This window comes from Ipomoea nil, unplaced genomic scaffold (assembly GCF_001879475.1).
Source record: "Ipomoea nil cultivar Tokyo-kokei standard unplaced genomic scaffold, Asagao_1.1 scaffold0191, whole genome shotgun sequence".
NCBI lineage: Eukaryota > Viridiplantae > Streptophyta > Magnoliopsida > Solanales > Convolvulaceae > Ipomoea > Ipomoea nil.
In genome coordinates this window covers 119,667-135,000 of record NW_017616619.1, presented here as the reverse complement: position 1 = coordinate 135,000, position 15,334 = coordinate 119,667, and the positions used below count along the sequence as shown (strand labels likewise).

At 42.3% G+C, this 15,334-nt stretch overlaps 2 protein-coding genes across 5 annotated transcripts; one reads left to right on the top strand and one right to left on the bottom strand.

The window, feature by feature from the left end:
- The first annotated feature begins 5,446 nt into the window (after positions 1-5,446).
- Positions 5,447-7,439, top strand: LOC109187336 (transcription factor TCP4-like). Of its 2 annotated transcripts, XM_019337532.1 has the most exons (2): positions 5,447-5,988; positions 6,019-7,439. In XM_019337532.1, exons 1-2 carry the CDS (start codon positions 5,934-5,936, stop codon positions 6,942-6,944), a joined length of 981 nt encoding a protein of 326 aa, XP_019193077.1. In that variant the 5' UTR covers positions 5,447-5,933; the 3' UTR covers positions 6,945-7,439. The 2 variants fall into 2 exon arrangements, with proteins under 2 accessions (XP_019193077.1, XP_019193069.1); XM_019337524.1 differs by having other exon boundaries at positions 5,447-7,439.
- A 109-nt stretch (positions 7,440-7,548) lies between these two features.
- Positions 7,549-9,179, bottom strand: LOC109187349 (protein IQ-DOMAIN 1-like). 3 transcript variants are annotated; one of them, XM_019337547.1, is made up of 6 exons: positions 9,106-9,179; positions 8,843-8,932; positions 8,648-8,740; positions 8,344-8,574; positions 8,136-8,249; positions 7,549-8,039 (listed from the first exon to the last, which is right to left on the bottom strand). In XM_019337547.1, exons 2-6 carry the CDS (start codon positions 8,906-8,908, stop codon positions 7,800-7,802), a joined length of 744 nt encoding a protein of 247 aa, XP_019193092.1. In that variant the 5' UTR covers positions 8,909-8,932; positions 9,106-9,179; the 3' UTR covers positions 7,549-7,799. The 3 variants fall into 3 exon arrangements, with proteins under 3 accessions (XP_019193092.1, XP_019193086.1, XP_019193096.1); XM_019337541.1 differs by lacking the exon at positions 9,106-9,179 and having other exon boundaries at positions 8,843-9,035; XM_019337551.1 differs by lacking the exon at positions 9,106-9,179 and having other exon boundaries at positions 7,890-8,039; positions 8,132-8,249; positions 8,843-9,035.
- Positions 9,180-15,334: the final 6,155 nt, after the last annotated feature.

Genomic DNA, 15,334 nt, shown 5'->3' with positions numbered 1-15,334 from the left:
AAATCCTGTTAGGACACCTGATTGAACCCTTTTGCTATTAGTATGGCCTTGTGTCTCTCAACCGTACCATCCGCCTTTCTTTTAGTATGAAAGACCCACTTGCACCCAATAAGATTCATATATGTCCGTGAGGGTACGAGACACCACGTTTGATTCTGTAGAAGGGCGTTAAACTCCTAGTCCATAGCCGCATGCCGTTCTAGATATTTAACTGCCTGAGTGTAACACGTGGGATCTGTAGAACAAACCTGAGCACTCAAGGCTGTGGGTGGTGCCTGAGATCGACTGCGAGTGTTCATCGTGTGAGTCTGAGTGGTAAATTTTACTGACTTTCCTCGCGGACGCCCCCTGGGTCAAGTGGAAATCGAAGAAGGCGCCACATCCTGCTGTCGTGCCCGTGAGTAGTCCCCGCGTGATGGACAGACCCGTGAGGGTCTCCCGCGAGTGGGACCGGCGGGACCTCCCCACCCGCTGGTTCCTCTTGTGGAACCGTCATCACAACAGTAGTACTGTCTTTTAGGATTGATTCTGCCCATGGAGTGGTTTGAGGAGCATGTGGTGTTTGCAAAATATGTTTAGTAGCAAAGGGAAAGATAGCCTCATCAAACCGCACATGTCTGCACACATAAACCTTATTAATCTGTAAGCCCATGCACAAATAACCCAGGAAGGACTCAGGATAACCTAGAAAGACAGAGGGAGAAGATCTGTAGGACATCATGTGGTGACTATATGGGCGCAAATATGGATAACATAGTCACCCAAAGATACGAAGAAAAGAGTAGGATGGAGGGGAGGACTTGAGTTATTTAAAACAGTAGATGACATTCTGTTAATTAAATATACTGCAGTCTCAAAACAAAAATCCCAAAATTTATATGGAACAGAGGCACAAGCCATGAGAGTTAGACCCGTTTCAACTATGTGTCTATGTTTTCTTTCGACACGACCATTTTGTTCATGAGTGTAGGCACAAGGTTGTCTATGAGTGATTCCTAACTGAATAAAGGAGTGGTCTAATTTTTTGTATTCAGCTCCTAGATCAGATTGAATGGATTTAATTTTTCTATTGAAGTAACGCTCAACCATAGTACCGAATTTTTCAAAGATGACATAAAGATCAAATTTTAATTTCATGGGATAAAACCAAGTGTAACAGGAGTGATCATCTACCAAAATAACAAAGTAACAATAGCCATCAGTAGATAACAAATGAGTTGAACCCCAAATATATGTGTATATTAAATCAAGAATATTGGAATTGGAAGACTCAACACGTGGTAGTGAGAATCGAGCATATTTCCCTAACTGACACGCATTACATAAACTCGAATTGCAAGGAATAGAATTACTCGACCAACTAACCGAACAAGAATGAAGAATACGATGTAAGACTCGATGATATAGATGTCCTAAGCGATCATGCCACACTGACTCGGATGCGCGAGCGGAAAGAAAAGCTGAAAGAGACGAACTGATGATAGGATTGGTACTGATATCCTTCACAAAAAAAAAAAAAAAAAAAAAAGGTGAAACTCAAAGAGAACACTTTATTATCTGAAGAAAATTTTTGAACAGATAATAAAGATGTAGACAAACTGAGAACATGAAGGATATTTGATAATTGAAAATACCTAGATAGGGTATTAAAGGAGGCATGACCAACATGACTAATAGATAAACCCTTACCATCACCAACACACAACATGTCATTACCAACATATTCCTCAGATGTAGATAGGGCTGTGATGTCTGGGGTCACATGGTTGGTTGCTCCCGTGTCTGGAATCCAAACCTCAGAACCATTAATGTCTGAACTATTATCTTGATATGTCAGGTTGGTCTGAGGAGGAGGATAGTTTTTATTATCGAAGCGATTGTAACATGCAAGAGTAGTGTGACCATTGCGCCCACAAATTTGACATTTAGATTGGCCGTCGTTGCCACCATTGCCACCGCGGCCTCGACAGCCTTGCTACCATCTGACACCGCCATGTTGTGCGCCTCGACCACCGCCACCTCGTGTTCTACCTCAGTTTCCTTAGCAACAGGTTTGTCTTCCCTGTTGAGCAGTGAAGGTGGCAGGGGAGGACCCGTCGTTGTCCCCCTCTTGTGCGCCGAGAAAATCGGCTAACTCTGCAAGAGTGACAGGATATCCACAGACTGAAAGTGACGCCGTTAGGTTTTGATATTCTGGCCGTAACCACGAAACACATACAAGTTCATCTCATCCAAACCAACCGGTCGACCTGCCAAGGCTAGATCTTCCGTAACAACACGTGCACAACCAATATAATTAGAGTAAATTTCAATTTTGGTCCACTGACTATTGCACTTGTGTTAATTGCAACACTTGACTATCAAAAATGTTAATTTAGTACCTTGACTATTCAATTTTTATCAATTTTGGTCACGCCGGCCAAATGTGACCAGAAAATTTTAAGTCAACAATTAAACTTAAATGGGAGGGCAAAATCGACATTTCATGTTCACTCCAATTTGGGAAAGCTATCATTGACCAAAGTCACACCCCTCCCGCTGGTTGTTCCGGTTCCATCGCCGAAAAAAGACGATGATAATCAAGGAACACACACCAACAATTAAAATTTACATTGGGTGATCTTTGGAGCTGTTATGATGAATGGAGTATTTATGGCGCTGGAGCTCCAGTCAGATTGGACACAGGGGAAACCATAGTTCAGTATTTTGTGCCTTATTTGTCTGCCCTTCAAATCTTTACAAGCAGTGCCTCTGCAAATAGTCTAAGGTACCATTTCCCATTCTTCATTACTGTAATATGTTTAGCTTTTGCGTTCTTGGTTTGATTTTGTGAGTCTGAAATTTGATTGAAACGCTTGAGCACTGATTAGGGATGGTTAATGTTTGTAATTACGATGAATGGATTACAGTGTTGTTCCTTAATTGCAGCTATGAGCCTATGAAGGTTAAGAAGATGATTTTGTGCTGTTTAATTGGAATGGTGATCAATTATATCTGTGTTGGAATTTGGCTAAGTGTGTGTGAAGGAAGACGACGATTTCTTGGGTGAAGGAAGACGACAATTGCTTTCCCAAATTCGAGTGAACATGAAATGTCGATTTTGCCCTCCCATTTAAGTTTAATTGTTGACTTAAAATTTTCCGGTCACATTTGGCTTGTAATTTGGCCAGCGTGACCAAAATTGATAAAAATTGCATTTTAACATTTTTGATAGTCAAGTGTTGCAATTAACACAATTGCAATAGTCAATGGACCAAAATTGAAATTTACTCATATAATCAGCAATAGAAGAGTCACCCTGCTTGACAGACTGAAGCTGACCAAGGAGATTAAGTGACTGGGCATGAGACGAAGAAGTTAGAGACTATTCTATGGACACCCAAACTTCCCGCGACATACAACGTCCAACGGCGAGGTGCATGACTTCTTTGCAAAGAGATGAAATCAGCATTGACATCAATGTTTTGTCATGGCGATACCATACGGCATGAGCCCGGTTTGGTTGTGGTTCGTTGTCGGTGACAACTACCAGGAAGGCCGGCGGGCATGGTAGTCCCATCAATAAACCCCATGAGCCCGTGTCCCTCTAAAAAAGGAACTACTTAATTGTGTCTTCCAAAACAAGAAATTTTTTTGGGTAAGTTTAATACTAATAAAGTGATGGGTCGTAAAAAGCGAACTGACAGCCATAGAACTGGGGGAACTAATGGCTCCTCTAACATTACTGCCTTGGGATTCCGTTGAGAGAAAATAGGAAATGAACCTTAGACTACTGATACTAGATGAGAACTGTAAAAACTGTATTAGATGAACTGTAATTACAACTGTACAGACTGAGTGAATATATACAAGAGGAATCATATGAAGACTAGGATAAGAAGTCATAATGTGACTCAAATACAAAGAGTCCTAATAACGAGAAACCCGGAAAATATGTAGAACTAGTGTTTTTAGATTTTAAGTTGATTTTGTGGATATAGAAACACATTTTCAAGTTTTGATTTTTTGTTTGAAATCAAGTTTTTGATTATTTAAGAAACAACTTAAAACTTTACCAGAAACTTTTGATCAATAAAGAAATGATTAGAAATAATTTTGAAATGAGAAAACGCTACTCTCTTAATTTTTGTGCATCAAAAACGAAAAGTAAAAATCAATAAAAAAAAATAATTTATCTCTATAATTGTCGACATGATACCGTCTGAAGAGTTAAATGTTATATGGAGTCTTCTGAGTATGATGATTTTGTTACGTTTAGTCATAAACTTTCAAATAGACCTCCCGTGGTCTTTCAGTTGAAAGATGATAGGTGGTTAACTCGAACCACGGATGTTAACAATTTAAAAGTCGTAAGATCACGGCTGATCAATTTAAATACTTAAGACTAAATATGACAAAACTACTATATTGAGAAGACTTCATATGCTATTAACTTTTTTCTATAACTTATGTACTAAGAAAAAAAAAACATGTTTTGAATAAATATGTGGTAACATAGGAGGGAATGAAATGTCACACATTGTTTGTTGTTGTAGTTGTAGCTCAAATAATTAAGGGAAAATGGCACTTTTTCCCCCTGAGTTATATACCTATAGCATTTTTCTCCCCTGAATTATTGAAGTGACTGTTTTTCCCCCTGAAATGTTAAATGGACATATTTACCCTTAAAATAAATATTTCATTTATTTTTTTTTCTCCAACAAATTATGTCCATAATTTGGTTCAAACCAAACAAACACTATAGCAACCAAACTGAAATATTCCAATTACAATTTAGAATCGAAACCCAATATTTAGAGTTTATTAAAATCGTGAACCGGAACAGACGGTTCATGTTTCGAACTGAAAAAATAAAATACATTTATTGTTGAATTTAGACTATTTTAAAATAAAAAATAAAATTTTAAAATAAAGACGGTTCAAAATCGCGAACCGGATCCGGAACCGCCAGTTCACGGTTCAAGATTCAATTTTTTTGATACATAATTTTAATAAATTGACATCTAATTATTGGGTTCTAGATCTGAATCATAACCGAAAACTTTTAATTCGATTGCTTTAGTGTCCGGCTCAGTTCAAACCGAACCGTGGTCATCCCTACGTATACGCAATAATTTGTTGGAGAAGTAAAATAAATAAAATGTTTACTTTAAGGGTAGAAATGTCAATTTAATATATCAGGGTGAAAAAACACCACTTTTTAAATAATTGAGGGGACTAATGTGCTTACCTAAATAATTGAGGGGGAAAAAGTGCTATAAGTATATAACTCAGGGGAAAAAAGTGTCATTTTCCCAATAATTAATTTAAAGTGGAAAGATACGGAAGACATAGAATATGATGTCCGGTGGCGGTGGGTATTCCTTATGGAATTGTCCGATCAAAGATCTGATTAATATACCCATTGCTGAATGTTGGGTGACCCACACGTACTTTTCTCCCTCCACCAAACATCCATTTTAGTTTTGCCCAAGTAACATCATATATCCATCATGGGATGGGAATGGGATGATACTATAACTATCATATAAATGGGTTCTTGAATCTCGTTGCCACAACCATTTCTGGCTTTCTGCACTGTTCTCAGCTCTCTTTATTTATAGCAGATAAAGAAAAGCTTAAAGTAGCAACAAAAGCTGTGCAAAAGATCAGACAGAGAGAGATGGGTTAGTGGTTTTTGTGGGTGGGATTTGAGTTTTTGGGTTTATGGTGATGGAAGTTGAATGGAAGGGAGAAGAAGAAGAGCGAAAGTGGTAAAGGGGAAAGAGGAGAGTGAGTCATCAAGATTCTGAGTCTGGATCCTCGGAAGAATCACCGCCGCCGCCGCCATCAAGAACCACCATCATCATCAGCTGTTCCATGGGAGATTAGGAGAAACGCCGCCGCCTTTTGCAGAGGAGAACGTGGTCGAACATGCAAAATTGGAGGAAAATATGGGAGAGAATGAGAATGAGCGGAGTTGGTCGAGATTGGGAGTTGTGAAGAACGCCGCCGCCTTCGCCGGCGGGCACATTGTGCGGTCCACGGGGAAGAAAGACCGTCACAGTAAGGTTTGCACGGCGAAAGGCCCCAGGGACCGCCGCGTTCGCCTCTCCGCTCACACCGCAATTCAATTCTACGACGTACAGGACCGGCTTGGGTACGACCGCCCCAGCAAGGCCGTCGACTGGCTCATCAACAAGGCCAAGCCCGCCATTGATGAGCTCGCTCAACTTCCCGCCTGGAAACCCATCCTCCACCACGGGGAAGACGCGAATAATAATTTCTTAAACACTAACACTAGTGTTGTTGCAGGGCCGTCTTCTTGTAAAGTGACAGTGGGGGGGAATCACAATCAGAATCATGGCTCCAGCTTTTTGGCCACCACTTCCATGGATTCTGATACATTAATAAAGAGCTTCTTCCCCATGGACCCTAATTCTTCTGCTAATGCTATGCACTCCCATAGCCAAGATTTAAGGCTGTCTTTACAGTCGTTCCAAGATCCTACTATCCATGGAGAAGCACAACACTTTTTCACCGGAGCCGCCGCAACACAGCTGGGGTTCAATGCTTCTGAGCACCATGAACATCACCAGAGACTAGCGGTATGGAATGCCGGCATAGACTCCGCCGGAACACAAGGATACGTATTCAATTCACCGCCGCCGGCGCCGTCGTTGTATGAGCAGGTGGTCGGTGGACAGAGCCAGTTTTTATGTTCACAGAGGGGACCCCTTCAGTCCAGCAACACACCTTGGATTCGTGGTTGGACGGGAGCATTGCCGGCGACAGCCGCTCATCCCACCCACCACCAAAGTGAAACCACTTTTTATCCGTCGCCGCTATCCGGACTAGACGGATTCTCCGGTTTCCGTATTCCTGCCCGAATCCAAGGTGAAGAAGAGGAGCACGATGGCATTTCCGACAAGCTATCCTCTGCTTCCTCTAACTCTTTCCATTGACATTATTCCTCACAAATTCCCCCTTTTTGTCTCTCCAAACACTAAATCAAACTTTGGGTCTTCATCTTAATTTTAACACCATTATATTACCTCACTGATTCATGAAGAAAAGGGGAGATAGATAGATGGATCATTTATGGTGAGTCTAATCCAATGGAGACAACCACAGGAAGAAGAAGAAATCTGATCTGAGCATAGTTTCAGGTTTTTGAATTCCCTGTTTGCTATCTGTATGTGTATATCTATATTTCAATTTCTCTAAGTTTGCTAAGCTGTGTTAGAACTGAGCTATGGAGCATGTGTTTATGTTGCCATTGGCTCACTCTTTGCTTGTTGAATTTCCCAATTTCTAAGCCAAGATTACTACTTGCTTTAAACAGATCGATTTTTGTGTTTCCTTGCTGTGATATTGAATGAATGTAGTGAATCCTGCTTAGAAACAGAAATTGTTTTTAGGGTCCTCTTTTCCTTGTAAGAAACAATCTTGAAAGCCTCTCTCTCTCTCTCTCTCTCTCTCTCTCTCTCTCTCTCTCTCTCTCAGTACTGGGTAGCTGATGCTTTTCAATATTAATCTTTTCTGATACCCTGGGTTTAGTGTTAAGAATAGGGAAATCTGAGTTGTTATGACTAGAAAGGCATTGGACCATTGTATCAGTTACATGTAATACAACAAAATATATTTCAAGAATTCAATCTCTTGCATCAGACACAAGTAATAAACGAGACTGAATGGTCTCTTTTGATGCATTCTTTGATTTGTGTTGTGTGAGTATAAGGAAGGATGAACTTGCCTGGCTCAAGTATCTGTCTCTTTACAAATTTGATTCCCAGAATGAATTATGGCCGGACAGTTTTCTAGCTTTTTGCACAACTCTTTATAACATTTGTGAGTGGAGATTTCTGTGAAACAAGTAGTTTCAGAGGTCCCAAGTTTGGAGTTTGATTACCTTCCTTGTTCGAATTCACAGGCTTCGCTTGAACCCTGGTTTCCCATGGACGAACAGCTATCCACCGTTCCGTCCAGCTCCATCCCCACCTATCTTTCCCCAAATCGTAATAGGCTTGACCAAAATAGTGACTCGAACTCGCCCTCCACTGAAAATCACAGTAACCCAGCTTATTATTTTTGTCAAAAACACCCATTTTCAAGTCATACATCATAGATGCAGCAGGTGTGATAAACTAACTAGCCTGATGAGAAAACGCATAAGCCATAGCCCTCTCCCTTTTAATGGCGGCTTCTTCCCTCTGCTGTATCCTTTGAAGAACTTCCTCCATCGTTTCTGACCCGCCACTCCAGTCCACCTGTTCTACATGGTACGTATATCTATCAATTAGGATAAAAACACAAACACCCTTTATGAATATGTCTATAGGCATTAAAATAAGTTTGTGTTACCTCGAGCTCATGAAGCTTAGCCTGCAGTTTAAGTTCACTCTGAATCTTCTTCTGCTTCAGCCTCCCTTCAGTGACCATGGAGAGGCGACGAGCCTTCATCTCTGACTGTATTCTGCTCCAGGAATGAATATGCTTCAGAGTGGCTGATACTTGCTGGTTATAGTAACAACCATCAATCAAAATCCCCCGAAATCTCATTGTCCCTCTTAGACGACGCAGAGCCTTTCTCGCCTGCAAAATGCACCCGAAATGAGACATGGAAACTCTGCATAGGCTGTGATTCTGAGCTCTGTGTGCGTGTTACCATATATCCCCTGAAACCAGCTTGAATTCGCGTCGCAGCAATGTCTTCATTCAGCTGCTCACCGCGATATCTTCTCCTGTTTTTTATTACTGACTGCAACTTCAAAGGAGGGCTATGATCACATTCCAGGAAAAAACAAAACACAAAATTTCATTGCAAGAACATGATATGCTGCAGTTCAAGTAATGTTTTAACCTTTGGTAGTCTGATCTTCAATCTCTTTAGGTTCATGATTGCTCTAAACCATTTTCCAGAACCCATATATATATGCAGCAGAACAAAAACCTAGTCTCCAAAATCACATTAAGGTTTGTATAAAGTTATAGACTTTAAGGTAAGGTTGATCAATGTTTTGCCATACTGCAGTGCACACAACAAAAACACATTAACACCCCACACCCCACCCCCCACCTACCCCACCCACCACCAGAATGGAGGAAATGTGAAGTGATTGATACCTGAGGAGACACAAATGCTTTGTTGGGGATGAAAGTAAGTCAACAGAGATGAGGAATTAAAGGGCAAAAGAGAAATTACAGAAAAGGATGTGAAGAGAGGTGAAGTGTAATCATCATCCATGAACTGGAAAATAGAACAGATGAAATTGATTGAAGTGTTTAGATTACCTTCCCAAGAAATTGACATTCCAACTATACTACCAATAAAAAGAAAATTAAGAAAAAAAATAACTTTTGCGGTAGAAAATGGGAATTGCCAAAAAGTTAGCAAAAATCTTAAAAAGTGTCTCTATGTTTAGTGGCCTATATTGTAACACCCCCGATTTTCAATTTAATTTAAAACCATTAAAGCTTATGAAATAAGAACAGGTCTATCATTAATACCCAAATAGCGAAAGTCAAACATAATAGTGTAGGGGGTGCTATGCCACATCTAGGCTAGAGGACCTAGATGCACAGGCTACTAACTAACTAATCATAATCCATAAACAATATGCGAATACAAAAGCGGCTCACAGGCCATCAACTGAAGCTAACTACTATCTAAACTAGGAACCGAAACTCCGACTAGCGCGCTCACGAGCCAACTAATCTGTACCTGAAAAACATACGATGTAGCAACCACTAGCGAATAATGCTAAGTAACCCACTCCCACCCGTTGAGTATAATACATATAAATATAGGAAAGCCATTTTGAGACTTGGGTATACGTAGATATAGTCCTAGGATACTCTAGCTTTGAAATCAAGATCATGACTCATGACATATCATAGATACCGACACGTTAAGACCACATCAAGACACAAGCATGCAAACCATGACTATAAGACGACGATAAGAAACACATAACAGACTCTGATCACAAGGCTAGGCAACAATAACAGACAACAATATGATCACATAACAAGACACGCCCATGTTCCAACCTTATGCCAAGTTCCAACCTTTACGCCTCTCCAACCTTATATCAGTTCCAACCTGTACATCCATACCACCCTGTACTCCATCAGTCTTATCCCTCCGGAGCAGAGCTCCCCTCCAACATGACCTCCAAGTCTCCAACATACCACCGATCTCTCAGCACATGCAGTGCCACTACATAACAGGATTGTGCCACAGTACGATAATCAAGCACTCACAGTGCACATAATATAACATGATCACACCGGGACACAATAATTAAAGCACACGCAGTGCACATAACATAAGCACGCGCAGTGCATCATACCTACAACATATCTTTTCCACCAATCTCATATCTTTTTATCACCATGGGCAACAACACCACAATCAAGACTCAACAACAACCTCATCAAGGGGTAACTCGGGAAAGGGAAATAACATACGAAGGGACTCACAACGACATGAGACATCAATCTAAGCATACGGCCTACGGGGAATAACATAAACCATACTTTAGACCCACACAATACAAGTTTAGACCTCATGTATAAACACGACTCACAAAATCCCATTTACGGTACTTAAGACATCATACTAGACTCACAAACATCAAACGAGATACAACGGAGCACGGGAAATGACCAACGGGGACCAACAAAACACCCCACCGCCCGTACCAACAGGCGGTACAGCGGGAGGACAACCTCCCGCCGGCGGGCACCACTATTCAAGTGGGCGTTCCAGCGGGTGGTCGTCCACCCGCTAGAACGACGGCCTTCTTCCCGGCGGGTGGTCGAGTGGGAGTTCGTCCCCCCCCCCCACCCCCCAACCGACTACCCGCTGGAACGTTACTCCTTGGCATAATTCCCGCTTCGGGAATTCATCAGTTTTACCCAAAATCAAGTCCAAACACACCCAAACACATATCAACAACAATAGGGACTTGAACACATAGAATAAACCAAGGACTAACACAATTGAACCCTAAACACAAGCTCTAAACATGCCAAGATTCAAGGATAAATATATAATCGTTCAAGAACATCAAGAACCTCAAGAACATCAAGAAATCATCACATAAACCCTAAAAAAAAGCTCTATCAAAGCATCAATACAAGATCACACATACAATAATTCAAAGGAGCCAATAAATAAAAGATAGCAAGGAAAATAGGTTTTGTAAGACATGGGTTACCTCTTAGATTTAATTAAATCTCTCACAACTCCTAAGATCCTTCTTCAAGATTTTCCTCCGATTGATCTTTCCTAAGCTTGGTGATGGGGGAATCTTTGGTTAGGTTTCTTGGGGAATTTCGAGTAGTAGAGATATGGGTGCTAAGGGTTCTAAATGCTCTCTAATCCCGTTTATATAGGTTTTAGGAATCCTAATCAAGATCTGAATAGTAAAGGCTCACTTCCTTTATTTTTAACAGGATTAAAGGCTTTAATATAGGTAAGGGTCCACGATCCTTCGTGGACAATATTAATTAACTAAGGGATCCTGACCGAATTAAATCCCTTTTAACCATTCTTTAACGGTATTAATTAAATAATTCATCCGGGTTCGAGGGGCGTAACACGGGGTGTTACACTCTTCCCCCCTAACGAGAAACTTCGCCCTCGAAGCTTAGATGCGACGAGAATAAACGAGACAAACAATTTGGAAGGTAAGTCGCGTGGCAAGATTAAAGGTATTGTTCACAACCCACGGGTTGCTAGTCATGGGGCTTCACAGCATGCTAACCAACCAAAATTCATTCCCGAGCTAGTCTAGCTTACTCGACTTAACTCTAAACATGGCATAGGCTAAGAGCATTCGATTGGTGAATTTCAGCACATTCATGTTTCCCATTAAGTACAATACTAGGATTACCCAGGTTAGGAGGTAATTAAGGGTTGAAACGTGGTTACCTTGGTTCCCAACTCCCGAGCTAGAGGCTCCCGAAGGTCCGTGTATTCCCAGTCTGGCCTCCACCGCGGACATCCTTCGGTCCAAGGATCTTACCGAGATGTTCAAAGACAAGAACCCTTCCTCCATGATCTGGTTATGTCTCGTAAGCTGCGCCAAGATGCGATCATTGTTTGACATCCCCTCACGTTTTTCATCGGGTCTACTTTCCCTTTGAGCGGGTTCCGTGTAGCCCGGTTCATTGTCTTCCCCTTCTGGCTCCTCCTGTTCCTCGTCCTCTTGAGCGGCTTGCTTCATTTTCTTTTTTTGTGATGCCCAACCGTTCCACGAGAAATCTCTGCTCGGCTACGAGCTTCTTGCTTACCTCCTCGAGGGTGATGTAATTTCCCTCACCAATATGGTAAATGTTGTTGCGGCGGATGTTTTGGGCATTGAAGATCATCCCGCCTATGGGTTTAACCTCAGACAGGCTCACTTCTATCCCTTTTTTTACCATGATCCAACAAGATCATACCATAGGGCAAGCTTAGCCTGTTGTTGGATTTACAGAACTCCATATGTTTCAACATAAGGGCGGGCAAGTTGAACTTGACCTTGTGCTTAAGGAAATAAGCAAAGGTGCATTCAAGGCTTCCAACATCCTTATTGTTGTTATTGTTTAGCAACAGGCTTTCGGTCACAAACATTACTAAGAGTTTTTGCTCGGCGGTCAACAATTGCTTGTTTGGCCTCGTGGCCATGGTGATTCTGTCCTCCCTTCCCAACAAATAACTCAAGTAATTCTTGTACGCCAATGTCCGAGTACAAATCCAAGCCTTTCGGTTGTAATCTTATACGCCCGTGGTGGTTAATTTTAGGAGTTTGGCCAATTGGGCTTCACTCAACACCACTTTCTCACCCCGGACCTTGGAGGTGATTTCCAACTTATCCCCATTTTTGGTGGCTACTGTGTGGTGATAGAATTCCTTTACCAACTCGGGGTACGTATCGCATTTTACATCCAAATACACTCCTAGCAAGCCTTGAAACTTAAGCATATCAACCAATTCTTTAGAGAATTGATCGGGTTTAAGCGCTTTACCTTCCAACACCGTGTAATCACGTCATTCCATTCCGGGTTTCGGGCATTAGCGGGTCTCCTCGGCATTGTTGGACGAATTAGAGAGTGGTTGTGATTGGGGCTTGGTTTTCCGGTGGTCACGGTGACGGGGGCTACGGTGAACGAGCGTGGGCGGTGCAACATCGGTGGCTGGTTGCTGCAGCTCGGTCGACTCCTCGTTGCCGGACGGCGGCTGCCGCTGCTTCATTCAGCCGGCGAAGGGCGACGAGGGAAAGCGGGTCATCGGCAGTGGGTGGCTGGGTGACGGGGGTTGGCTGGAGTTCAGACGGGGTGTTGGGGGGTGGTTCGACCGAGAGTGTGGGAGAGAGAGATGGAAGAAATAAGGGTTTTTGATTTGGGGATTTTGGAATTTTAAGGATTTGGAATGGGGGTTACGAAGGTTTTGTATCCCTTAAGTTTCAAGAAACACTTGTTGTTTAATGGTTAGGGTCTTGGTTTGGGATAGAGAGGTCTAAGGGTCAAATTCTACAAGTTTCACTTAAGTGGTTTTAAGGTTTTTGGTTCCACTTTCTTATACTTCCTAGAGTTTTACCATCACTTGCCTTAGGGTAGGATTAAAACTCTAAGCCAAACCCCTTAGTCGTATCCTAAGCATCGTTTCCTGGGTCACGTAATGATCGTTCCAATTAGCTCGAAGGATGGAACAAGAGATTAAGCTAATCTAAGTAACTAATTAATTCTACTCAAAATAAGGAGACTCGAAGAGCCGCAAAAGTTTAAAGTTTAACGAGGTTGGGTTAAAAAGGTTACCTTTTAGCCTAAACAGAATTATTCTCCGAGATTTTATCCCAATTGATCTGTAGGGTCTTCGTCTCCTATGGCTACGACTTCGATACCGTCCTTGGCTTCGATTTCGGTCCCGGCTTCGGTCTCGGCTTGAGTGCAACTCATGATGAACACTTTCTCGGGTGCCTCATAGCTCCGCAGTTGTTCATGTTGCCTTGTTGCCCTGTGGGCGGTGGCCTCGCACGTGCAGGTTGATTACACTGAAGGGCTTTGTAGCCCTTTTCTCCACAGTTGAAGCAACGCAAGGCGTTCCCTTGATAATCTCTGCCTCGGTGATTCTTACCGCATCTTCTACAAAGGGCTTGCCCCCATCCGGTTCCGTTGTCTCCCCTAGGAGGTCCTTGGGTTTGCTAACGAATTGCATTAACGTTGGAATCGGTCCTTGGCTTCTTTAAGTTTGGGCCTCCACTCCCATCATTCCTTCTCTTCACTTGCTCCCCCCGTTGCAACAGTTGAATCCGATAAAGATCGGCGGCACTGATGTAGGCTTCGTTGAGGGTCCTTGGTTTGCTGATGGTTAAGGCTTTCCTAGCCTCGAAGTTGATCCCGACAACAAATTTCTCTACCTTAGTGGCCTCCGTAGGGACCAATACGTGTGCGAAACGTGCCAGTTTCCAGGAATCTCTTGTGGTATTCTACCACTATTATGAATCCCTGTTTTATGTGAAGGAACTCTTCGTACCTAGCTACTCTTACGTGCGCGGGATAAAAGCGTTCCCGTAGTTTGGTTTTTAGGGCTTCCCAATTAAAACCCGATTCTTGTCTACAGACTGGGCCTTCATAGACCCACCATAAGTAGGCCTCGTGCCCAAAGTAGAAAGATGCCAACTCGACTCGACGCTCTTCCGGGCAATCCACTACTTCAAAGATCATATCAAACATCTGGACCCATTCCTCGAGTATCGTAGGATCCTCTTCCCCCGCGAAGATAGGAGGACGAAGATTTGATACTTGTTGGGCTACATCGCGGTTCTCATTTGATTGAGGACGGTTATTATTGCTAAGGATGGCGTTGCTCAGTGTTTGGCGATCTGGGTTAACAGGTGCAAGTGCTGGGCCAACTGTTCGTTAGTAGGCGTCTCAGGGGTCCTTGCACGGTTTCTTGGTGGTGCCATCCTAGATTCTACGGGGTTAACATCAGTTGTAGATGAGGAGGGTCAAGAACTCGCACCCTTACCTAGTGTCGTAACTACAAGAACGAAAGCTAAACAAAGAGCAAGCATAGGAAAACTTAACAGAAAGCGATAAATAAACTCACAATCTCATCGCGCGCCCTGAGATTCTTACATCTTAAGTACTTAAACACCTAAAATTCAAGCTTAGCATCCTAAAGTATTATCCTAAAGGCATTAACCTAGGGTCGAACATAGACTCTGATACCAACTGTAAAACCCCTGATTTTCAACACAATTTAAAACTATTCAAGCTTGCGAAATAAGAACAAGTCTATCATTAATACCCATATAGCGAAAGTCAAACATAATAGTGTAGGGGTGTTATGCCACATCTA

What these genes read in the sequence shown, in the direction of transcription:
- LOC109187336 (XM_019337524.1), top strand. Translation starts at nt 5,934, where the DNA reads ATGGGAGAGAATGAGAATGAGCGGAGTTGGTCGAGATTGGGAGTTGTG.
- LOC109187349 (XM_019337547.1), bottom strand. Translation starts at nt 8,908, where the DNA reads ATGGGTTCTGGAAAATGGTTTAGAGCAATCATGAACCTAAAGAGATTG. An exon ending in CTAAGCTTCATGAGCTCGAG is followed by an intron (nt 8,250 to 8,343) that starts GTAACACAAACT and finishes CATGTAGAACAG; the next exon opens with GTGGACTGGAGTGGCGGGTC. An exon ending in CTTATGCGTTTTCTCATCAG is followed by an intron (nt 8,040 to 8,135) that starts GCTAGTTAGTTT and finishes TGTGATTTTCAG; the next exon opens with TGGAGGGCGAGTTCGAGTCA.